A 26,400-nucleotide genomic window follows, 5' to 3' on the forward strand; every position below is an offset into this window, starting at 1 on the left:
TCAGGGAAAGAGTCCACTTTATTGATACATCAGCGTCACAAATAAGCCCAGTTCAGCCAGAAACACTGAGCAGATAAAGTGCTAATGCAGAGAGACCTGGCAGCAGCAGGAGGAGGAATCCAGTTCATCTCCTCCACGTCCCCAGCCTGAAAAGGTATTTCTACTGCACAAGAGTGAGGACAGCTGGGTAATCCAGGCTACAGGTGCTCTGAGCTAAGGGACAGAAAACCACACCAGTGGGCTAGGTCAGAAAATACCCCTTCCTCAAATTAGACATAGAAGTACAAAACAAATCTCTTTCAACTTCCTGGGTGTGACATCTACTGCTACTTTCCAGGGACTCAGAACTATGATGGGGTAGACGCTTTCTTATATCTCTAGAGAGACTACCATTTTCTGCCTAGGAAAAACTCATTTACCTTCTTAGTTTGATAGCTCCCAAAGGAGAGCCAGAGTCCCCTGGTGAACACTGGAAAGACTGAAGCTATAAGAGTAATTAATTTGGCAGCATTTAAAAAGCATTAGTGATGAGAGACAGGCAGATTTCTATGAGTTCGAGGCCAGCCTCATCTACATACTGAGTTTCAGGCCAGCTTAGGCTACATAATAAGATCCTGTCTCAAAAACAAAACAAAAAGGCACTAATGTAACCCAAGACTTCCTATAACTATCTTGAGGCATTTTAGGTATCTCTATGCCTGGGGATTAAAATAATTTAGCTGGAGAGTTCGGATGACTTAAATGAACTGGGTGAACTATGACATGGAGTCCAGCTTGCCCCAGTTGATTCTAGTCCCAAATTAGAAAATCACTGAAAAAAAATTTTTAAAGAAAATTTAGAAAATCACTGACTGGTTTTCAGAGACCAGAAGAAACAGTGAAAGCCACCAGGTGCCATACAGTGCTAAACTCAAAGGGCCAGAATCAATTGCATCTTCCAAGAACCTGAGCATTCCTGGCCTCACTGGTCCACAGGAAATCCAAATAAGGAGATGCCAGTAGGATCTGCAGTATGCGTCCTTTGTGGCTGAGAGCCAAGGCTTGGGGTAGAACTCTCAAGTAGGGAAATAAGGGGTGACATCTTCCAGCTGTCTTATGAGACAAAGCAAACTGGTGTGATGTTGTGATAAATAGAAGTGCAGGGAGGCCTCAGTGGAGGGAGCATGCCCCCCTCACACACGCATAAACGGAGTGGCTCATAGGCAGGTTCAAGGCTGGGACTAGCCAAGCTAGTGGGTGGTACCTGACAAGATTCAAAGTTTGAGAACTGTTATGAGCCAAGGGTAGACCTAGAAATATCTTGAATGGTCACCCAAAGTTAGCTGTTTTTCTGACTTAGCCAAATAACTGAATGGAAGGAGAGATTCTGTTATAGGTACCTCTATGCTCGAGATGACATGCCAGAAAAAAAAATCTTAAAAAACAACTTTGTGTTTTCCCCCAATACACTGAGATGGGCCAGGAAATACTGAACAGTTATAAAGGTTATTCTTTGTTTGTCTTAATTTAAATTTAATTTAATTGTCTTTTGAGACTGTGTATCCATGACTAGCCTGGAACTCTCTATGTAGACAAGGCTATGTTTCCTACTCAGAGATCTTGCCTGCCTCTGCCCCTGCCTTCGGGTATTAAGGGCATTTGCCACACCCAGCTCTTAATGGTTCTTCATGCTGCCAGCTATCTTCTTTCCTTGTACTGAGGGGTTTCTCTCCCTGCCTGGAGGGTTTGCTCCCTATTTCAATCCCCGGAAAGTCTCCCAGGTAGGCTCCCCCAGACTTAGTGCTCAGTCTCCTCCCTTCTGTTCCAGTCTTGCTTTCTTTTGTTTTTGTTGTTGTTTTTTGTTTTTTCCTTTCTCTACCTCTATTTCTGGCTACTTGAATCCTCATGACATGTAACAAGACAGACAGGAATTCTGACTAGTTCTTTCAGGTAATACCTCATAGTGACAACTAGACTATCAGTGGTTTCTCAGCAGCTGGTATTCCTCCACATCTGTGGTGTCTTTTTTTCTCTTGTTCACTGTGAGAAAGTGCCTCATCTTTTGTAGTCTGTGTTTGCCTCCTCACTCTCACTTTTTCCTGTGGTGCGTGTCCATGAGGGTATGTGCAGGGATTTGTATGAGTGCATGTGCGGCTGTGCACCTGTGCAGGCTCATAGAGGCCATGTTGGGAGAACATGTTGCGTGTCCTCTGTTCCTCTATCAAAGATAGGGACTCTGGAGATGTCGCTCACTCTCTTGCTCTCTCTTTCCCCCTCCCCCCTCTTGGTTAGGCTGACAGCTAGAAAGTCCCAGCATTCATCCTGTCTTCAAACCCTCAGTTCTGGGGTTCAGATGTGTGGAACTACACTCAGCCTTTGTTTGGGTACTGGGATCCAAATGGCAGTCTTGATGATTGCTCAGCAAGCACTCTTCGTTTTTTTTTTTGTTGTTGTTTTGGTTCCTGGAGACAGGGTCTCTCCGTGTAGCCCTGGCTGTCCTGGACTCACTTTGTAGACCAGGCTGACCTCTAACTCACAGAGATCTGCCTGCCTCTGCCTCCCAAGTGCTGGGTAAAAGCGTGCACCACCACGCCAGGCTCAGGAAGCCAACTCTCTAGCTCTGGTGCTGTAATTGAAGCCAGCACTGTGTGCACATTAGACAAGCACTCCACCACTAAGCCACATCCAGTACCCCTCCGTTTTCTGCACTCTGACCTTGCTGCCTTCCTCTTAAGGCTTGGAAACAAACGAAGCAGCACAAGAGTGTTGGTCTGGATGCCCGGATTCTGGCTGGCTTCTGCCATTGACTTAATACGTGAATTTAGACAATCCATTTGCCTGTCTGGACTAGATGAGCTTCTGAGACATCTTCTAGATCAGTTACACTGGAAAAACCAATTACTTCAGAAGAGATTCTAATGTCAAGACATATGTGTCTACACCTCTTTGAAACAGCTGAAGAGAAGTTCCTATTTATTATATATTTACTATTTAAAGACAGCAAGTGCTATCTGTGAGGAAATAGAACCTGGCAGACTACACTGGACTAATAAGAGCAAGTTCTTGGAAGAAGCAGAGAAATAGGCCACAAATAAGACCTGGCAGTGTCAAAAAGGTCTATAAATTAAATATTCAAAGAAGTAAAAAACAATGGCTGTTTAACATTAAGCCATTAACCAGACAAGATCTCTAAGCACAGACTATAGTCTAGGAAGGTCTGAGTGGGAAGAAGCCCCTGCAGGGAGCACTGGAGGGAAGGACTTGGTCCATAGCAAGGTGCTACTGCATTTAGTTCAAACCCAGTCTTCTCAGTCTGTCAACCTGCTGCGTACACATGCAGACCGCCTCAGGCTGGGGTTATGCTTCTGAGGTGCTGAAACGACAAGGAAACAAAGAATCGATAGCAAATTCAAAGGAGTTAATCCAAAGGCAAATTAACTTTGGCTCAAAAACTTCTCATGCACACACCTATGATCCCAGCACTTAGGGGGCTGAGGCAGGAAGCTCATGCATTCAAAGCCAGCCTGGGCTACATACCAACACGCTAGCTCAACTCTCCCTCTCCCAACTCACATCCTATTCCATGCCTGGGCTATGTACTGAAACCTTGTTACACACACACACACACACACACACACACACACACACACACACACACACCTTAACAAGCTGTTCATTTCTTCCATCCGTCTGTGTGCCGTCCTTGTTGTTTATTATAGCGTGTGGGCTAGAGCTCTGCGGGACAGTAAGCTCTGGGCTGGGTAAGGGCTTACTTCCGCTATGACTGAAAGCTAACTCGTGGTAGATAGCTTTGACCTCACTGACTACTTTCAGTACTTACTTGTCTTCACTTGAAGAAACTGTCTCCACAAAAGGGATTTCTTCTTTGTCTGTCTTCCCCACGATCAGCCGGTGCTTGTCCAAGTTTATGATACACTAAAACAAGGAGGACCACAGGTCACCTGTCAGCGTTGCCACTCTCATTCCCTGCCTCTGAGAGGAAATATCAAAGGGAAAGTAAAGGCAGTCCTACCTTCAGGGATCTAAGAGTCTGGAGACCAAGCGACAAGGTTTTTTCATTATCATCTAATAAAAAGAAAACAGTAAGGTTTGACATTTCTATGCTGGCTCGGGCGTCAGCCTCATCACCGTTAGGCTCATCTGTTCCATCTGTCCACCCACCCACCCAACAAACCAGCTACCTGCCCAGTAAACATCTGTCGAACATTTTTACTGAGTACTTTCTCAGATCATTATAGCTAAAAGAAGGTAAGAGCCAACATTCAAGCCAGTCTTTTTCTCTCTCCAGTAACAAATAGGCAGGTGCTTGGTGTAGACTAACAGAGAACATGAGAAGCACAGAAGGAGAGTAGGCGATCCGGCACTTATGGCAGAGGAGTAAGAGGATCTTGCTTTCGCCAAAAACATGTTCATAAAAAGTGCCCATGGGGACATTTTAACTTGCACATAAAAAACATCTGTCTGCCAGGTATGGTGGCACACATCTTCAGTTCCAGCACATGGGAGGCAGATGCAGGCAGATCTTTGTGAGCTTGAGGCCAGCCTGGTCTACAAAGTGAGTCCAGGACGGCCACAAAAATGAATAAATAAATAAATAAATAAATAAATAAATAAAATCTGTCTTCAGGCAGGTAGGATGGCTCAGTGGGCAAGGTGCTTGCTGCCAGGTCTAATGACCTGAACTCAATCCTTGGAATCTACATGGTGGAGGGAAAGACCTGACCTCTGACTCCACAAAACTGTCACGTCACAGGAGTATACCTCTCCTGAAACAAATAAAGTAAAAAAAAAAAAAAGTCGGGTTCCTTGGCTTATATGCATAATTCAGGTTTTATCCACAAAGAAGAATGACACTATGTCACTTCTAGGGAAATGGATGCAAGTGGAGATAATCATAGTAAGCCAATTAGATCAGTCTCAGAAACACAAATATTTGATGGGCATGGTGGCGCGTGCCTTTAATCCCAGCACTCGGGAGGCAGAGGCAGTTGAATCACTGTGAGTTCAAGGCCAGCCTGGTCTACAAAGTGAGTCCAGGACATCCAAGTCTACACAGAGAAACCATGTCTCAAAAAACAAAACAAAACAACAACAACAAAAGAAAGACAAATGTTTCATGTTCTCTCTTCATGTGTGGCTTATTTCATATGGGCACATGAAGTCATATATAGACAGGAGACATAAAATAGTACTGAAGCTGTCTAGGGCATCGGTGAGGACTGTGAACAGAGAAGTGAGAAAGGAGCTGGGCTGTGCTCAGAGTGCACTTACATACTTGTATGAACATAGCCTTATGTAATTAAGTATAATTTTTCATTATTAAAGAATTTAATCGCATGTATCTATTTATGGGAGGCACACCTGTGCTGTGGAGCACGCATGGAAGTCAGGACAATTTGCAAAGGTCAGTTCTCTCCTCCCACCATGTAGGTTGTGGGGATCAAATTCAGGTTGACAGGCTTGGTGCCAACCATCTTAATCCACTGATCAATTCCACTGGCTCCACTTTATTTATTTATGTATGTTTTGTTTTTTCAAGATAGGGTTTCTCTGTGTAGCCCTGGCTGTCCTGGACTCCCTTTGTAGACCAGGCTGGCCTCCAAACTCACAGAGATCTGCCTGCCTCTGCCTCCTGAGTGCTGGGATTAAAGGCATGCGGTACCACGCCTGGCTTGGCTCCAATCTATTTTTAAAGACTGACTTGTTTGTTTACTTAATGTTAAGTGTGTGTACCTAAGCATGTATATACACCACATGTGTACAGGAGCCTGAGGATGTCAGGAGAAGGCGTCAGATCTCTCAGAACTGGAGCAATCCTCTATAGATGCTGGGAACCTACCCTGAATCTTCCACAAGAGCATGAAATACCCTAAACCACTGAGCCATCTCTCCAGCCCCTAGTAAAAACATTTTTAAAAAAATTTTAAAATAAGGGCTGGAGAGATAGCTCAGCAGTTAAGAGCACTGACTGCTCTTTCAGAGGACTTGAGTTCAACTCCCAGTACCTACACGGCAGCCCACAACTGTATTTCCTATGCCAGGGAATCTGACACTGTTACACAGACATACATGCAGGCAAAACACCAATGTACATAAAATAAAAATAAATTATTTTTAAAAAATTTTTAAATAATGTGCTGGGCTGAGCATGCATTTGATCTCAGCACTCAGGAGGTGGGACAGGAGAATCTCTGTGAGTTCGAGGCCAGCCTGATGTGTATAGTGAGCCCTAGGACAGACAGGACTATAGAGAGAAGCCCTCCCTGTCTTGAAACAACAACAACAAATGTGCTGGGTATGGTGGCATATGCCTTTAGTCCTAGCACTTGGAAGGGTAAAATTAGCACAAAGGTACACAGTCTAAGGAAATGGCTCTCCTGTGTTTTGAAGAAGTAAATATTATAGGCATGAAACCTCAGGAAGGTTTATGTACAGTCCAACAGTCTAGTCCCCAATTTAACTCACCAACCACAGCTGCTGGGCAGTCCAGCCGGAGAGAGCCCACTGTAATCAGCAGGTGCTCTATCTGGCCTACTACTTTGAGGTGCCGTGGCAGACAAAGCTTTTCTCCTTCATGTTTGTGAGATTTGACATGGTCCTTTAGTCTGAAACAGAAAGAAAACTTTCATAATTCCATTGGCATAATCCCGTTCTGTCTCAGAATCGGGTTCTCTAGGGACTTACTGGGCTAGCCGGATTGTGCTTGCTCCAGCCTTTTTTCCTAAACTTGCCGGGAATACAAAAGAAAGCATGAGATCTGTTTCTTGTCTTTGTTCCTATGTTTGTTTCTCTGTGTGGCCTTGGCTGGCCTGGAACTTGCTCATTAGACCAAGCTGGCCTGAAACTCACAGAGATTCGCCTGGCTCTGCCTGCCAAGTGCTGGGGTTAAAGGCGAGCACCACCACTGTCTGGCTTTGTTTCCTATTTTTAAGAAGCTCACTGGGCTGGAGAGACGGCTCAGCACTTAAGAGCACTGACTGTTCTTCCAAAGGGCCTGAGTTCAGTTCCCAGCAACCACATGGTGGCTCATAACCATCTGTAATGGGGTCTGGTGCCCTCTTCTGGCCTTCCTGTGTATATGTACACAGAGCACTGTATACATAATAAATAAAAAAATACTTGAATCACTACCTGCATTTGTGTAAAGAAGAGTTGACACATTCCAAGAATTCCACTCTGCATCCTGATAGTTTAATTAATCTGTCTTTTTACCCACTGCTGGGTAACAGATATCAGAGGGCAAATTAACCCTAATTTAGAAAAGGCTTCATTCAAGGTCCCATTTTTCCATCCTTTCTATTTCATTTTATTCTAATGAGATTGTCTTAGGCTATAAGGCTAATGGGGATAGGCAATTGTTTGGCAAGAGTGTTGATACTGGTAACAGCAAAGAAGATTATGGTGAAAATTCTCACTGATTTGACTTGCCTTTGCCAGGACAGGAATAAAAAGGAGTAGCACCAAGGTTTCACATAATTACATAAGCTGATTGCAATAGCTAGCACCCAAGCTGTTATGGGTTTGTGGATAAATACTTAATTGTGGACTTTCTGTGCCAGAGCTTCTGCTTTCCTCCACTTCTTCTCTTTTGGTGTTACAGCCCGTCCAAAAGAACACTAATTGCAGTTTTACAGATGGCTATTAATTCCTCCCTAATCATGCAGTCTGCTGCCTAATTATGCACCAGGACACCATTAGTCTTTCTAAAACCATCATATTGTGCATACCTCATCCCTTCACCTCACTAAAAACCAAAACCAAGAACTTGAGATTCTTCTCACCTGAGTCCTGGAATCTACTTTACCCCGACTCTAAATAGCAATGTACAGAACAATTCCCAGAGCCGACTTCAGAGAGTCACGGCAATGGTGGGGCAGGAGAACAAGGCAGACGTGGAAGGGACAGATCGTGTAGTGCAGGCAGTAAGAAGGAAATGGAGCCCTGCGTAAGCCCACTTGAGACTATGCATTATTCGGATGACATTCTAAACAGGCCACTTGGTCTGCCTCAGTAACTGATTTGGTCTAAGGAATGATTTGCTGCACAGCAGTGGTTCTCAACCTGTGGCTCATGACCCCTTTGGGGGCTGAACGACCCTTTCACATGCATCACCTAGGACCATTGGAAAACACAGATTTTTACATCATGATTCATAACAGTAACAAAATTATAGTTATGAAGTAGCAACCAAAATGATTTTACGGTTGGGGACCGCCACAACACAAGGAGCTGTATTAAGGGGTCACAGCGTTAGGAAAGCTGAGAGCCGTGGAAAGCAGCAGTAGGTTGACTCTGTTCACTCTAGGCTGGGCCTCAGGGATCGTCTGGTACTTTGGAAGAGTAGGAGGGAGAGAAAGGTAATAGGAAAGGTTGAGGGAAATGGTAGTAAGAACCAGAATGGCGTTCTCTGTCCAGAAGAGGAGAAGCCTGGGCTTTCTCTCTCCTAGTTAGAGAAAGTCACCCTTGCTTCTTACACATCACGAGTAACAACAGGGCAACTTGTCACCAGTGAATCAAGGCAGGGCATATGCTGAGCGAGAGTCCTACACTCTCATTCCACAGTCTACACACCTGCTTAGAAGTCAGAAACTGGGAGTTAACACAAGACCCAACTTCCTGCATTTCTTTCATTGTCTGACAGTCTGCAATACTCTTTATTAAGGAAACTGGTTCTTGCCTACATAAAAACAAAAAAGGACAAAACAAACAAACAAACAAAAACCCTTTTCATGTTTCTCTGTGCTTCTGTAGATACATCACGCATCTATAACCTTAAGCCCGATTCAGTCAAGGATTATAATTACATCTGACTTCCATTCAGCACAAGTGACTACGTACCCCAATCTGTCCACACAAGCTGAGGAGATGAGATTATATTGACAGCCGGTGTCAACCAAAGCTTTCACGTCCTTTCCAGCACACTGTGGGAAGGAAATATACTCTTTAACAGGCTCTAGAGAAGCAGAAGAGGAGACCAAGAGCAAATAGCAGATGGCAAATGAAGCCACGGTTTAAGAGCAACCTTCCAACTGCTTGGTCAGCGCTGTCCCATCCCCCCACTGCCAAGTCTGTCTTTGACTGGATCTTTTTCCTGCTAACAGAATACCTATAAGGAGCTCTGTGGGGCAGGGGAGGGTCATTCTATATACTAAATATTATAGGTTCATTTTTTTGTTTGATTTTTGAGGCAGGGTTTTTCTGTGTAGCCTTGACTAACCTGGACTCAGTTTGTAGACCAGGCTACCCTTCAACTCATAGTGATCTGCCTGCCTCTGCCTCCTTCAGTGCTAGGACTACTGTGCTCAGTGTGCCACAGAGCCTGGATTTACACAATTTTTTAAAAAAATCATTCTGGGGGTCAAATTCAGGGCCTTGAGCATGCTAAATGAGTTTTCTACCACTGAACTACAGGCCAAATCTTTAAAAAGATAAAAAACATTCTTCTGTAACTCTGATAAAAGCTTTTGTACTTCTTCCAACCCAAATGTGAACACATAAAATATTGTACGCATATCTAATATATATAGACTGTTCAAACCCATTTATTAATTCTATGTTAACAACCACTATCTATAAAGTTTTGAGGAAAGAGCCTACTAGTGGAGTCATAAATGACCCCCAAATTCTACTTTCTAGAAAACTTTAGGGGAAAAAATGTTCTCTGAACATTACCTGGCAAGACACTAAAATCATGTCATCTTCGTCACACTTCTTCAGCCCTTCAGACTTAGCCTGATTGAATTTGTTGGTCTTCGAGGCCCAAGGGACACGACTGCTCCGGAGCTTGGACAGGTTGGTTTCCATGAGGCGCCTCTGCAGAATGTTATGAGGTTGCTTGAGGGATACAAAGCAGAGGCTTCTTACTGCCAGGCCATTCCCTCCTCTCCCAACATCCCACCCCTGGCTCCACAGAGGTAATGAAGGAACCTCGCAAAACAGCTCCAACTTTGCTTCTTATTCTTCCCTCATGTAAGGATGTCATTGGTATTGTCAGGGGAGGGTACTAAAAACCAACGTGTGACAGACTACTCTGGAGTGTGATGCTTAGTTTTTTTGTTTTTTGTTTTTGTTTTGGTTGTTGTTGTTGTTGTTGTCAACTTGACACAAGCTCAGGTCATCTGAGAAGATGGAATGAACTGTAGTTGAGAAAATGTCCCCATCAGGCTGGCAGCAGATAAGCCTGTGGCACATATTTTTGACTGACAGTTGATGTGGAAAAGCCCAGCCTGCTTCCGGAGTGCTGTCCCTGGGGCAGTGAGCCTGGGATGTATAAGGAAGCTGGTTGAGGAAACCATGAGGAGAACGCCATTAAGCTGAATTCACCCATGGCTGGTGCTTCAGTTCCTGGCTCCCGGTTTCTGCCTTGAGTTCCTGCCCTAACTTTCTTCAGTGATGGATTGTGAGCTGGGAGTTGGAGGATAAAATAAACTCTTTCCTCCCCAAGTTGTTTTCGGTCCTTGAGGTTTTATCATAGCAATAGAAACCTAATGAAGATAGCAATTGGTGCCAGAGGGTGGGCTAGTGCTGTAACAGGCCTGACCATGCCATTTTTTGGAAAAATGTGAAAGACTTTGGAACTTTGGACTGAAAAGTGTTGTGGCTGTGAAAGAGTAGAAGCTTTTGAAATTGGACAAAGTGGGTTTTGCATTATGATATGGCTTCTGAGACTCGGGGGACAGGGAGTGGAATGTGGTGGTTTGAATGAGATGTTCCCCATATTCTTCAGCATTTAAATACTTGGTCCCTAGTTGCTGGTGCTACTTTGGGAGGCCTAGGCAGCATGGGCCCCATAGTCATATATCTGAATGCCTAGTGGACAAGAGGTGGGACTCCTCAATAGGCTTAGAAGGATTGCTGAGGATGGGTTTTGAGGTTTCAAAAAGCCCATGCCAGGTTCTCTCTCTCTCTCTCTCTCTCTCTCTCTCTCTCTCTCTCTCTCTCTCTCTCTCTCTCTCCCCTGCTTCAGCACTATTCATGCTGCATGCTCCCCACCATGATGATAATAGACTAAACCTCTGAAACTGTTTAAGCAAACTCCCAATTAAATGCTCTTATTTAGAAGAGCTTTCTTTTTTGTGGTGTCTCTTCACAGCAGTAGAATAATGTCTAAGGCAGACGGTATGGTCTTGTGGGAGGAAGTATGTCACTGGGGCAGACTTTGAGGTCTTCAGACCCTGAAACATACCCACTGTATCCTCTCAGCTTCATGTTTGCAGTTCAAGCTATGAGCCCTCAGCTCTCGGCTTCCACTTCCAATCACCATGCCTGCCTGTTACCGCATTTCCCCACTGCAATTGTGGTAGACTCATCCCTCTGGAATCCTCAGCCCAAATAAACCCTTCCTTCAATAAATTACCTTGGTCCTGGTGTTTTATCACAGTAATAGAGAAAGAATTAATACATGACTATAGGGCCAACTATGACTTAAGAGAATCAAAGGACCCTGATGATGTGGACTTCTACCTTCTTCCCTTTACAAGGGCAATTCAGGAGAAAGAAGTTTATTCTAGAATAGGTGATCTCTGTATTTACCTAGACAACTGTTAAGTCAGTGCCTTATGTCATGGGTATTCAGAAGCTCTGTGTATTGCTATACTAAATGTTACCCCTTATCCCCTTACTTTTCATACCTACTTTGCAAGTGCCTTGCGGGCCTGGCTCTTCTGAAGGTGGAATTACCAACAGGCTTGATGGAATAGAAAGACAGTCATGGCTGAGCAAACCTCTTAACATGTACATTTTGGAACAAGGCAAACCCCACAGGATGATCCGCACTGATAGCCTCCAGATATCAAAATACTTGTATCCCTTGGCCTATCTTGTTATTCATTTACCTACTTTCCTTCTTCCTCTCTCTCCTCTTTACAATCTCTTCCATCCCTCAACATCCTCCTGCAGTAGTGAGGATTTAACCTAGGGTATGCTAGTATTTGCGTACTAGTCAAACACTCTATTACTAAGATATATTCCCAGATTCTCCCACTTTTTAATGAACAAGAAAGTGGGGGCTTAAAACAAACTACCACTGATCAAGAACATACATGCCAGAAACACAATGTTAGGAAACAGAATGACACATGTACATTCAAGTTTGGTTTTCAGAAGAACTTAGTAGGTTCTATATCATATATATTCATGTTCCTCTGTTCCTACTCAAAGTGGCCTCCAGACCATCTAGAACACCTCTTTCTTTTTTTAATTTTAATTTAATTTAATTTAATTTAATTAATTTATTTATTTTTCAAGACAGGGTTTCTCTGTGTAGCCCTGGCTGTCCTGGAACTCACTCTGTAGAACCAGGCTGGCCTCGAACTCACAGAGCTATGCCTGCTTCTGTGCTGGGATTAGAGGCATGTGTCACCACTCCTTTTTTGTTTTGTTTTGTTTGTTTTTTGTTTTTTGTTAAGTCATTTGACTTGAGACATTTTCTACACATATGTATCTTATGCCCACTTTATAATAACATTTCAAAACTCTAAAGAACTAAAGAGCATACTCATCATTCCTAGATCCTGGAAAGAAGAAATCCCCGCAAAACTCAAAGAGGCCAGAAGAGGTATTGGAGCCCCTGGATCTGGAGTTACAGGCAGTTGTGAGCTGCCCAGCACGGGTGCTGGGAACAAGTCCTCTAGAAGAGCAGCAAGCACCCTAACTGATGGCCCATCCCTCAGCCTAATTTTATTTAACTTCTCCAGTGCATGCAGCCCTGCTGGTTTCTCCCTTCTAACTTCATTATCATTGAATAAAAAACATTTAACCATATGCTCAATGCAAAATATTGAAATATCACTAAAGTATACAAAGTTAAAAGTGAAGGCCTTCTAATTAAATTAGGAGCAAGTCCAAAGAAGCATATCCAAACAAAGCAAGCAAGCAAACAAAAAGACCCATCTTTGTAAACATGTTAAAATTGGGACAATAATAATTAAGCTGTCAAAAATTATCTATTTTTAGTTAGTATATGAAAGACATTTTTCTGGGCTGGGGTACTGTAGCCCAGTTAGTGAGTGGTTGCCTAGCATGTAAATAATTTCATTTTCAGTACTGTACAAGCCAGATGTGTTGGTGCATGCCTGCACTTTTGGCACTTGGAAGGTGGAAGACGGAAGATCATAAGTTCAAGGCCATCTTTGGCTACATAGTAAGTTCAAGGCCATCCTAGGATACAACAAGAAAAAAAAGACATTTTATGTTAATGTATATAATTATTTTATTGATTTTTATACTTCTTTTAAGATAATTTTAGATTTATTTTGTTTTCTATGTTTTGTCTGCATGTATGTATGTGTCCCATATGTGTGACTGGTAAGTGAGGAGGACAGAAGAGAGTATCAGATCCCCTGGAATTGGAGTTATGGATATGGATGGTTATAAGCCATCATGTGGGTGTTGGGAATTGAACTTGGTTCCTCTGAAAGAACAACAAAACACTGAGGCACCTCTCCAGCCCTAACCAATTTTTGTGGGTTGTTTTGTTTAGCTTAAGACAGGGTTTCTCTATGTAACTTTGACTAGCCTCAAACTCAGAGAGATCTGCCTGCCTCCACTTTTATACTTCAAAAGAAGTATTCAAAGTACAAAATTTATGGACAACTAACCCATATCAAACTCAGATATTTCATCACTTTAATAAGCCTACATATTTTAAAATTTTACTTACGTATTCATCTTTATGTGTTTGAGTGTTTTGCTTGCCCATAAGTATGTGCATGCCTGGTACCTTCAGGGGCCAGAAGACGGCATCAAATCCTCTGAAGAGTTACAGATGGTTATGAACCACCATGTAGGTGCTGGGAATTCAACCTGGGTCTGCAAATATAGCCAATGCTTTTAACCTTTGAGCTACCATTTCAGTCCTATGTTCACTTGCTCCCAAACAAAATTTCCCTAACATGCTATTAAAGGAAAAATCCCACAAATACAAAAAAAAAAAAAAAAGTAAGAGAAAAAGAAAAACAGATTTTGATAAAATATTAACATCAGAACAGCATGTACTAGAGAAAATTTGAGTGCTTCACACTGTTTTACAGGAATGGCAGGGGCTGATAAATGCTCATTAAAATGTTCCCAGCAGGCATGTTGGCACACGCCTTTAATCCCAGCACCCAGGGAGGCAGAGGCAGGCAGATCTCTATAAATTCAAGGCCAGCCTAGTCTACAAAGAAAGTCTAGGACAGCCAGGGCTACACAGAGAAACCCTGTTTCAAAAAACAGAAACAAAGCAAAACAATCCTAGTTCCCTCTATCCTAGGCTGTTAACTATGATCTGCTTTCTACCCTTCCTTTGGCAGAGCCGCGTGACTGAGCTCTGGAGGATGGACTGTGAGTAGAGTTGACATGTGCACCTTTAAGCCCATATAAAGCTCCTGAACATATTGCTTCACATATTTCTTAAAAGTTCTGACTGACTGGAGAAGAGTTGACTGCTGTAGAAACCTTTTCAGGGGTCATTGTAAACCTTGGTCTCTAGAACTACATGCAGAGTAGTCTTGCTAAATTTCCCACTAGTACAGTCACCCTCGGAATTGATCCTAGGACCCTCAGGCATGGATATTTGGCCCTTATATAAAAAGATGGCATTATTTGCACATAATCTGGTCATATCATCCCCTATATTTCAACCATGTCTAGATTGTTTATAATACAAAGTAAATAGTTGTTATATTATATTGTTTAGAGAATAATGACCAAGGAAAAAGTCATCATATGTTTTGATTTTTTGTTAACCAGGGTCTCATTATGCAGCCCTGGCTGGCTTTGAACTCACAGAGATATCTGGCACACGCCTTTAATTTCAGTGCCCAGGAGGGAGAGGCAGGTGGATCTCTGTGAGTTCAAGGCCAGTCTGGTCTACAGAGAGAGTTCCAGGACAGCCAAGGTTACACAGAGTAACCCTGTCTTGAGAAACCAAAACAAAAGTATGTACTATCACTTGCTGCTCAGAAGTATTTTTTTATATGTTAATTTTATTTAATTTTATTTATTTATGGTTTTTCTAGACAGGGTCTCTCTGTGTTAGCCTTTGTTGTCGCAGACTCACTTTGTAGACCAGGCTGGCCTTGAACTCACAGCAATCTGCCTGCCTCTGTCTCCTGGGTGCTGGGATTAAAGACATGTGCCACCACACCCAGCTATTTTAATTTTTAGTATTTATTTTATTTTTAAGTGTGTGTGTGTGTGTGTGTGTGTGTCCACAAGGCCAAAAGAAAGTGTCAAAATCTCCTGAAGCTGAAGTTGTTCTGGAAGAGAAAGTGCTCATAACTGCTGTGCCATTTCTCCAGCCTCTTTAAACAGTTTTTAAAAATATTTTTTCATCTTACAGGTGGGTGAATCGGTGGATACATATAGAACCCACACATGACAAGTGCCACTTGTACTGATACTTAAGAGAATGATGTTTGAGCTATTACCTGTATAGTGGTGTCTAGCTACAAAGGCAGTTTTCACAATCAGCCCAGAGCCCTGGAAAAGCTAAGAAGATAGAGGTACTGGAACTTCTACCATGGGGTATGAGTAGGAATAGAAACAGAGGAGTTTAAGGCCTGCATATGACTCCCACTTGACCCAAACAATTGGGAAGAATGCTAAAAGTTTACTCTTTCTCATTAAAAGTCTCTGGCTACTAGTTTGCTTTTCAGATGTGGATAACAGCTATGGGAGTATTGGGTACCACACTAAGGAACAGCTGAAGGATGTAGATTTAAAGATTAAGAGGGCAAAGCCTAGTACAAAGAAGGAAAAAGAAACTCTACCTCAAAATAAAACATGCTTAGAGGAAGAAAATACATAAAAAAGAAAACAGACCAAAAGATAACACATCCCTGTGAAACATGGTAAATGACACCAATCCCAAAAGCTTCCAAAGAGAAAAAGTTGAACCAAATACAAAGGATAAGAAACCAGAATGGGGCTGGAGAGATGGCTCAGAGGTTAAGAGCACTGACTGCTCTTCCAGAGGTCCTGAGTTCAATTCCCAGCAACCACATGGTGGCTCCCAACCATCTATAATGTGATCTGATGCCCTCTTCTGGTGTGCAGGTGCACATGCAGGTATAGCACTGTATACATAATAAGTAAACAAATAAATAAATAAATAAATAAATTTAAATATAAATAAATATATTTTTTAAAAAAGAAACCAGAATGATAAAAATTCTTCAAAGGTTAAAAAAAAGATGCTAAAATACAATGGAATAATACGTCCAAAAGTCCAACAGTGGGGCTGGAGAGATGGCTCAGTGGTGGAGAACGTGAGCATCTTGTCCAGAGGAGCCAGATTCAATTCCCTGCACCACATAGTAGCTCACAGCCTCCTATGAGTCCAGTTTCAGGGACTCTGATGCCCTCTTCTGGCTTCTATTGGCACAGACACAGGAAGATAAAAAACAAAGGAAAATAAAAATAAATATTAAAAAATAATCTAACAGTAAATCATTTTCATAATCGTAAGAAGCTATGGAAGGATATCCAACCAAAAAGAAGACAAAGACAAAAAGCATGAGATCCAAGAGATAAAAGCTCCAGTAGAGGTGTCCAGAGCTGGGTTAGTGGTTAAGAGCATTGGCTGCTATGTCAGAGGACCTGGGTTTGATTCCCAGCACCCTCGGTGACTCACAATATTTTATAAGTCAAGGCACAGAGTATCTAATGCTAGCTTCTGGCTTCAGCTGGCACCAGGCATGCATATAGTACACAGACATATATGCAGGCAAAACATTCATATACATATAAATAAAAACCTAAAAGAATCCAGTAGAGAAAGACAGCAAAGGAAATGCTGAGAGCAGTGCTGGGTGAAAAGTTTGACTATTAAGATGAACAGCAGCCAGACCAAAATGAAATGAGAAAATGGGATTCCAGGAAGAATGTCTCAAGGAAAAAAATGGACCAAGTATGGTGTCACATGCTTGTAATCCCAAACAACACTTGAGGCAGGAAGGTCAAGTGTTCTAGGCCAGCCTTAGCTATATAGTGAGCACAGGACAAGCCTGGGCTGCATGAGATTCTGACTCAAAAATAAAAATGAGTCATATATCCTGTGCCAGAGTCTAGCCATATACCTCACCCTTCATTAAAGAACTTTCTCTCTGCAATAGACAGGGCATTACAGAACGCACAACCGATTAAAATGTAAGGACCATATGATCATGGGATGCTCAGATCTAACTGATGCTACCGTAACACAGCTCCTGCTCCTAAGGCTCAAGGAATGCCAAGGAAGGGGGTGTGGGGGTGGAAAGAATGTAAAAACCAGAGAACAGGAATTCTGCTGTGAGACTGCATCTTCTACAAGTGCCAGGGAAGCTACAAGCATGAAATCTCCACATGGCTGCCTAAACAAGACCTGAACATGGACACCATCAACAGACATGCTACACAGAGGGGGAGATCTCATGGGGCCCCCACCTTAGGCCAAGAACAATAGGCAAATACAGAAAGCTGTGAGTGAGAGAAATGGTCTTCCCTGGGAAGACCCCCTCCACACACACACCAAACTGCTCATCCAATACCAAGTAGTCAGCCTCAAAATCATATACATATGAGAAACATTATACAGACTGAGAAGGTTGTATTTATATATTTATTAAAGAAAAAGAAGACATGAGATTGAGAGAGAGGAAAAGGAAGGAAAGGGCCAGGCGGGGGTGGTGTGTGCCTTTAACCCCAGGATTCTGGAGGCAGAGGCCAGGCTAGGCTACAGAACAGGTTCCAGAACAGCCAGGGCTACACAGAGAAACCCTGTAAATAGTAATAGTAATAATAATAATAATAATAATAATAATAATAATAATAATAATAATAATAATAATAATTAGGAAGAAAGAAGGGGGAAATTATGTAATTATACTTTAGTTTCAACTTTTTAAAATGAGCTTATAATCATTTAGTTTTAAAGCAATTTCACATTGAAAATTAAGTAAAAAAAACCCCTACCCAGATCTAGCCAATGGACAGAACATTCTCCACAGTAGAGTGGAGAGTGGGATATGACTTTCTCACATACTCTGGTGCCTCACATTTGACCATGTCCCCTGGAGGGGGAGACCTGGTGGCACTCAGAGGAAGGACAGCAGGTTACCAAGAAGAGACTTGATACCCTATGAGCATATACAGGGGGAGGTAATCCCCCTCAGGAACAGTCATAGGGGAGGGGAATAAGGGGAAAATGGGAGGGAGGGAAGAATGGGAGGATACAAGGGATGGGATAACCATTGAGATGTAACAAGAATAAATTAATAAAAAAATATTTTAAAATAAAAAATAAGTAAAAAAAACTTCAAAGAATTAATTTTGGAAAAATACATAACAAAAATTTGTATATTTGCCTCAGCTGTGAACAATATGAACATGGTCACAATATAACAGCAAATGCTGATTTGATTCAAAATAATAATTGAATAGAATGTTAGTATAACAGGAGAGAGGATATAGTGGGAAGATGTGGTAGTTTGAATAGCTATGGCCCCCACAGACACATTCATGTGTTTAAATGCTTAGCCTATAGGGAGGAGCTCTATTTGGAGGCGTCGCCTTGGTAGAGGAAGTGTGTCACTGTGGGGGCGGGCTGTGAGGTCTCACATGCTCAAGCTATGCGCAGTGTGGCACACAGTCTCCACACAGATCAAGATGTAGACCTCTCCGCTCCTTCTCCAGCACCATGTCTGCCTGCACGCTGCCATATTCCACCATGATGATAATGGACTAACCCTTTAGAACTGTAATCTAGCCCTAATTAAATGTTTTTCTTTATTAGAATTGCCATGGTCATGGTGTCTCTTCACAGCAATAGAAACTCTAATTTAGACATGACTTATTCTTAAGAGAGTGGATTTTTTTTTCCGAGACAGGGTTTCTCTATGTGTAGCCATGGCTGTCCTGGACTTGCTTTGTAGACACCAGGCTGGCCTTGAACTCACAACGATTCAATTCCTCTGCCTCCTGAGTGCTGGGATTAAAGGCATACGCCACCATGTCCCCTGAGAATGGAATTTTTACCCATTCCATGTTATAGCTTAGTGTGTGTGTGTGTACCCATGTCTGCATCATACATATTGGGGCCAGAGGGCAAATTTCAGGAGTGTGTTCTTTCCTTCCACCATGTGAATCCCAAAGATAGAACTCAGGTCATCAGACTCAGTTGCAGGTGCTTTTATCTGCTGAACCATCTTGCTTAATCCATTTAATCCATATTAACAAACTCAATCCATACTAGTAAAATCAATTAATCAGGAATGGACATAATGATAAGGAATCTGGGACAGAAGGATCACAAGTTCAAGGTCAGCCTAGACAATATAGTAAGACCTTTTCTGAAGAAAAAAAGTTGACACATCACCATTTATTTATAAATGTGGTGATTCCATATCATAGGAAAGAGTACAGTCACAAGAAAGGCCATCTTACAGAAGTTTAAGTGGAGTGTTACTTTTCTGAAGTAACAAGAGTCTTGAAAGTGGACACTGCCTACATTAACTCAGCAGATGAACAATTTCATTTCTCTTGCACATCCCCCCCCCCCGCCCCGTTATAAGCAAGGTACCCTAAGATCCAGGCATTCCATCCATATTCAAAAGAAGAGGGAAGAGGATGGGAGCCACCCTAAGGCCATATATCCCTTTTGTCAGGAAAGCAAATGTTTGGTTTTTTTTTTATAAGTTCCATTAGCAGGAAAATTCAACAGCCAATCCTTACTACAAGAGACCTAGAAAGAGAATTAGCTTTTCTAATCAGAGAATCAAATAGAAAAGGACTGAGGGGCTGGAGAGATGGCTCAGCGGTCGAGAGCACTGACTGCTCTTCCAGAGGTCCTGAGTTCAATTCCCAGCAACCACAGGGTGGCTCACAACCATCTATAATGTGATCTGATGCCCTCTTCTGGCCTGCAGGGGTACAAGCAGACAGAGTGCCATATACATGATAAAAAAATACATATTTTAAAAAGAAAATACTGAAAATGGAAAACCAATTAGATAATTAAAACATCTACCAGAACATGAAAGCCTAAAGTATGTGTTTGTATGCATACACAACACGGACACACTCACTGTAAAATTTTCAAGATTTAATTTTTAAGTATATGTATTTGTGTGTGCATGCATCTGTGTGTGTGCATGTGTGTATGTGTGTGTGTCCACTTCTTAACTGCAACACAACGGACCAAGGACCTCAAGTTTTCACTACCATATCTTATCTGCCATGATGGACTGGACCCTCAGTCCATGAGCAAATAAATCATTGTTTTCTAAAGTTCCTTTTGTCAGGTATTTCATCACAGTTACAAGAAAAATAACCAATATGCCCATTTAACACCTTTTCCCTCACAGCTGTCCTAATTGGTGCACTAAATTTATTTTATTTTATTATTTGTAATCATGTGGCAGGGTGGAGAGTGAATACACCTGAGTGCAAGCGCCCTCAGAGAAGAGAAGAGAGCACTGGAGCCCCTGGATCTGCAGTTACAGGTGTAAGTACTGGTAAGCAAACTCAGGTCCCCTGGAAGATCAGTATACATTACAAACCCTGAGCCATCTCGCCACCCATACTTGTGGCTATCATCTGCAGATACTTGAGTGTACTGTGCAAACACATACCAATTTCACTACTTAATTACTAGTGGATTTCTTCCACATGTATGTCATCAGAAAAGCAGCAATAAGCTCAACTTTGTATTTTTCTTGAATGTCTCTTCCAACTAGGCTCTAAAGCCATCTCTCGGTTTACTCTTTGTCTTGTCTACTGGATCATTTACCACTGCTCCTTTTTGAAATGTCAGTGTGGGGGCTGGAGAGATGGCTCAGTGGTTAAGAGCGCCACCTGCTCTTCCAGAGGTCCTGAGTTCAATTCCCAGCAACCACATGGTGGCTCACAGCCATCTGTGATGTGATCTGATGCCCTCTTCTGCAGATAAAGCACTCATATACAATAAATAAATAAATTTTTAAAAAAAGAAATGTCAGTGTCTGTCAGTGCTCAATATTTGGCCTTTTTCTCACTCTGCATACTTGCTACGGGCAACTTTATCTACTTTACTGCATAAATTACTACCTTCATAAGGATTCTCTCTCAAGCATAAGGACTGTGTCTCAAGCACAGCTCTCATAGACCCAACTGTGCCCCTCTACTTGGACATGGCACAGGCACTGCAGACTCAACTTGTCCTACCCATATTTCCCATAAATGTTGTTTTTCTTCTCTATACCCTTCTCTATCTTGGTGAACACAATTCTGCCTCCTCATATATTATTCTATACTTCTACCGCTACTGCTAAATCTAAGCATCTGTACTCCTAAAATATTACCTTCATGATCTCTTCCCCTTACAGTGATTCTCTTGCCAGCTGGATCAAGCAAAAATTCTCAATTTAGCATTCAAGATCCACTAACCACCACTCATCCCCTTCCCTAGCTCTTCTGTTTAATTATCGCTGCATGAAGGCGTTCTACTTTTAGCAAATTACCACTTGCCACATATTACCTTGGGCAAATCACTAATCTCACTAAGCTTTGCTTTCTTTAACAGTAATAAAGGAAGTTTGAGCTCCATGTTTGGTCAGTTACTTCTTCCTGCCAGCCTCAGCTGATGGGACTGCCACCTACTTGTTTTGGTTTGGCTTGATTAAGTTTTGAGAATGGTCTCACTATATTGCCCATTCTAGTCTAAGTAACCAACTCATACACACTCTTTTTTCTTTTAATTTCTATTTTATTTTATATGTATGGGTGTTGCGCCTTCGTGGATGTCTGTGTGTTCCAGGAAGGTCAAAAGAGGGGAGGAGCTGGGTCCCCTAGAACTGGAGTCACAGAAGGTTGTGAGCCACCATGTGGGTGCTGGGAATTGAACCCTAGTCAGCTGCAAGTGCTCTTAGCACCGAGCCATCTCCCTAGCATCACACACATTCTTGATTCTCTTCCTATTCTCCCCTTCCAAGTGCTGTTGCTCCTTCCTCCAAACCACAGCTACTGTCAAGACCCCTCCCCTCAGCTTTACTTCCTCCAGTCTAAGCAAGCTTCCATCATTTTCTATCTATAACGCAGCAGTTACATCCCTTGTCTTCTTGTTTTTATGCTTCAGTTCATTTTCTGCTAAGTCTGTTTGTTTTTAAATGCATGTCAGAGGCTGAGGACGCAGTTTAGTGGTAGACACTTATCTAGTACGTGCAAGGCTCTGGTTCAATGCCCAGCATGGCAAAGACAGATCTAGCCTTCCAATTTGTGTCTATTGCTTTCTCCTATCACCACACTCCTTGCTCATTTTCCTCTAGCCATACTGGTCCTCTCTCAGTTCTCCAACCCATGAAGCATCCAGATGGCGAGACCATTGTACCTGATGTATCGTTTGGGGTGGGGCTTCAAGACAGGCTTTCTCTGTGTAGCCTTGAATGTTCTGGAACTTACTCTATAGATCAGGCTGGCCTCACTCTCAGAGATCTACCTCCCAAGTGCTGAGATTAAAGGTGTACACCACTATCGCCTAGCATATTTTTTACCCAGAACATTCATTTGTTCCTGACATATTTTACTCCTTCATTTTCTTCAATATATCCATAAAAGCAATCCTTTTAAAATAGCATTTTATTTATTGACAATTTCATACATGTGTACAATGTATCTTGACCATATCCACCCCCAACTTCCACTCCTACTCTCCTCATCCCATCATAGGTCCCTTTATAGAGGCTGGTACTATGCTGGCATTTTAATGCTCCTTTTCTAAGGCTACAAAGTTCTCTAGTCCTATCTATAGGGCACCAGACTGAGCTGTTCTCATTTGACAAAGATCTGTTCTCATCAGATATTGGATAGTCACTTTCCCTCGCTGTGTTCTACTATCTCTCCCCTGGCCTTAATTCTAGTAAGTCTGGCTAAAGTTTTGGCTATATGCAGACTCAAACATAGAGAGGAAGGAAACCTTCTCTCTCTGCTACAGGTATGGAAGGATACAGCCAGGCAGGTCAGGAGTAGAATCATATAAGAAACACAGCATATCATCACATGGCACACTGCTTTCAAAAAGTAAAGTCTTTAGTGCAACAAGAACTTTCATTATCCTGGTAGCCAAAACAAGAAAAACTACAATAGGCAAAACTCCAAGAATAAGGATACTTTTGTCTAGCTTTATCAATTTTTTCAGTTAAAATAGTATGGCTAATAAATCTGGTTTTAGTTCTCATTTTGTTACAAAAACCACAACACAATGAAATGATAAAATAAGGCAGCCAGACATAAGGAATATGGTTAATTTCCATGGCAGATTTTGTAGCAGCCAACTCCACACACAAAGGAATTGGACAAAGGCACTATCCTGGGCCATCTTGGATTGCCTTACAGGTGCTATCTGCTAAACCAAAAATATTTGCTACCAAACTAAATATTACAGAAACACCATGGCACACGGTAGATAATTCATAAAAGCTAGAAGCATAATTAAAATATGGGATACTTATGTCATAAAAAACAATCCACAGGCTTAACATTGCTCAAACCATAGAGTCAGTAAAAGCTGGATTTGCATCCTCCTCTCAGGCCTACATCCTCCTCTCAAACCTACATCCTCCTCTCATGCCTCCTTTTTGTCCCATTTCTATTGGGTTGTTTGATAAACGACTTCAAGTAAGAACTACTGTTAATTTTATTACCCTTCAAATTACACATCATGGAAGAAAATGGAGTCAGCACAATCTGCCTTGTCTGTAAAATGAGTTGATAAGACCATGTTTCTAAAACCCTTTCCGAGATTGTACTGAGGTTGCAACACCAGCTCCAAGAGAGCTTTAAGCATGCTGTTTCACCCCAGCACTTGCAGCTCTCCCTACCCTCCCTCAGTCAGCCTTGGTTTCTGTGACGCGTTCTGCTTCCTCCCTGCAATAACTTGCACATTAAAGGTGTGAGAACAGTGAGAGAGGAAAATTAACGCTATGAAAATGGATAGAGAAAATGTGAAACATGGTTCAGGGTTTCACAGTCAACTGCTTTGTGTCATATCCATGGCTATACTCTGAAAGCATCCTCTTTGTAGCCTTCAGCTATGTTCGTTGCTGTCAACTCCTTGTGGTTCAGTTGTGATAGAAGGAGTTAGAACAGTTTTCCTTTCAGGGCTCAAAGCAATGTAAGGACCCTTAGGAAGAAGGGCACTGTGGTAATTCTCATTAGGCAGCTCCTTAGCCACCCAAACCAAGCACCAATGCCTGAGATTCAGCATTCTACAAGCCACACTGATTCCTCTCATAACACCTCCCACCTTACTGAAGAGATGACTTTGGTCTGAAGGAGAGAAGATTTGGACTGAGTTTGTCAAATGAATCATGGATGCTTTAAAGTGAAAGAAGGGAAGAGGGAGCTATCTCTTTGGTGGGAATACATTTCAACCACTCATCCCTCTCAGCATCACTGGATCAACTACACCCATGCTCAAGCAGAAAAACAGCTTTTAAAAACAGAGTAGGATATATGGAGTAACTTTGCTTTCATGAGAGTATCTAATGGCAGGGAGGAAAAAAAATCTTTAGTATTGATGAATCATTCAAACTATTGAAAGAAAGAAAAGAAAAAAAAAAAAGCAAAAGCGCTTGCTTCCTTTGTCATAATGGGGACAGAAATAGCAATGTCAGTGAACCAGGGCCAACAACCCCATTCAAAATTAAGTATTTCCGAAGCTCAAACTATAAAAATACTAGAAAGATTATTTAGAGCATTTATTTTTACTGCAAAGGACATTTAAGTAATGTTTCATAAGTTTCTCCACCGATAATTAAGGAAACTATAAATGCAAGAAAACAATCAAAGCTGGGAGTGGTGGTACATGCCTATATAATCTCAGCAATCATGACACTGAGGCAGGAGGATTAAGAATCAGAAGCCAGTGTGGGCTATGTGATGGGCAAGCTAGCCTAGGCTATATAGCAAGACTCCTGATGACGCTACAAAGTTACATATAAATTTGTGAGCAAAGGTGAGAATTAAATATAGGTCATATCCTTCAGACACCCTTATTCAATAGACGGAGGACAATATGGTTTTGGATTCTGGCTTCCGTCCTGGACGTCTACTTAAAACCAAGAATAATCCTGTCAGAAAGAAAAAGACTGTACCTTCCCCGGCTCCGACTATGTACACACATTATCTGGTCTGTACATGGAACAGTCAGGGCTTCCTCCCTCCTCCCCCTCTATAGAGAAAAAACTGAAGAAGAAGAAGGAGAGATGAGAGTGATGAAACAATGTTTAGGTACTGGAAATGTTCGAGCTAGACCTCCTCTTTTCCCCTGCCAGCACACCCCTCTCCCACCCCACCCCCCCACCCCGCGCCCAGGGTAGAAAATCAAAGGTAGATCAAGACCAAAACTAAACTAAGTAGATTTGGGGTGGCGAGGAGCGGAGAGCAGTAGAATCAACCTAAGTCATATAGATCCAGCAACTGTCAAGAAACCGCGCTTTCCACTGTTTGCAATCACCCACTGAGTCACCTCTGTCTGGGACACAGAACTGGCCATGCAGCCTACGAGGGGGGCAGTGAGAGCCAAGACTTCGCTGCGAGGCTCCAGCTCTGGGAGCCAAATTCAAGATTCCGAGTAAGTGGGATGAAAGGAGGCGATCTGGGGGAAATAGGGCAGGGTCTCTTTCTTCCTTGGACTAGGAAGGAGAGAGCCGGGTGGGAGGAGGCTGCGCTGAGGGAGAACAGGCGAGGAAAGCTACAAGGACCCCCAGGGATGTGAGACACAGAGGATTTTTGCGTTGCACCCGCCTAGGAGCGGGCAGAGTCAGGCCTGGCCGGTGACTCAGTGAAAGCGGCAGCGAGGGCCTGGGCGACAGCGGCAGCCCAGAGTCCGGTGGCGGGCGTGGCCTGGGTGGGGAGCTCACCGTGTCCTTGGATGAGCCCAGCTTTTTGAGGCCGTCCAGGGGCAGCAGGTCAGCGGAGTCCTTGTGGATGAACTGCACCGCCTGCTTCATCCGGCGCTGCTGCCGCAGGGACGCCGCCTCCCGCATGTCGGTCTCCTTGCGGCCGCCCTCGGTGAGGAGCCCTGAGTAAAACATCGCTGAGGCGCCCGCCGCCCGGCGGCCGGGTCTCCCCGCCCGAGCACCCTCAGCCTCGAGCTCCTTGACAGCGCCGCGGGAGCCTGCTCCCGCGCCTTTTATAGCCGAGCGTGACGTCACGGGGAGCAGCCAGTGCGCGCGGGAGAGGGCGTGGCCGACACGGCGCCCCGCCCCTCGGGCGCCCCGTTCAGGAGAGAGGCGGGGAGGGGGTGGGGTGTCCAGTGTCAATCACTCACCTCTGCTCCATTATCCACCCCGAAGAAAAAGCCAACCAGCAGGAGCCCACGGTGGACGGACTGACCCTGAGGCGCTAAGCGTCCAGCGGGGCTGCTTCGCCCACCTGACCCCTGTCTCGCGTGGGTTGCCATGC

The 26,400-nt window shown here is 43.1% G+C and overlaps 1 protein-coding gene across 2 annotated transcripts; it reads right to left on the reverse strand.

Annotated features, from left to right (window-relative positions):
- On the reverse strand, positions 1-26,124 carry NRIP3 (nuclear receptor interacting protein 3). 2 transcript variants are annotated; one of them, XM_084756547.1, is made up of 7 exons: positions 25,857-26,124; positions 9,673-9,813; positions 8,839-8,921; positions 6,466-6,605; positions 4,013-4,065; positions 3,821-3,915; positions 1-3,352 (listed from the first exon to the last, which is right to left on the reverse strand). In XM_084756547.1, exons 1-7 carry the CDS (start codon positions 26,028-26,030, stop codon positions 3,337-3,339), a joined length of 702 nt encoding a protein of 233 aa, XP_084612673.1. In that variant the 5' UTR covers positions 26,031-26,124; the 3' UTR covers positions 1-3,336. The 2 variants fall into 2 exon arrangements, with proteins under 2 accessions (XP_084612673.1, XP_084612672.1); XM_084756546.1 differs by having other exon boundaries at positions 9,673-9,834; positions 25,857-26,120.
- Between the last annotated feature and the right edge of the window lie 276 nt (positions 26,125-26,400).

The sequence above is a fragment of the Acomys minous genome (assembly GCF_964271855.1).
Source record: "Acomys minous genome assembly, chromosome: 2".
Taxonomy (NCBI): domain Eukaryota; kingdom Metazoa; phylum Chordata; class Mammalia; order Rodentia; family Muridae; genus Acomys; species Acomys minous.

Coding starts and splice junctions, on each gene's coding strand:
- NRIP3 (XM_084756546.1), bottom strand. CDS start 26,030: ATGTTTTACTCAGGGCTCCTCACCGAGGGCGGCCGCAAGGAGACCGAC. Junction 9,835..25,856: donor TGGGCTCATCCAAGGACACG/GTGAGCTCCCCA, acceptor GTATCCCTCAAG/CAACCTCATAACATTCTGCA. Junction 4,066..6,465: donor CTGCCCAGCAGCTGTGGTTG/GTGAGTTAAATT, acceptor TCTTTTTATTAG/ATGATAATGAAAAAACCTTG.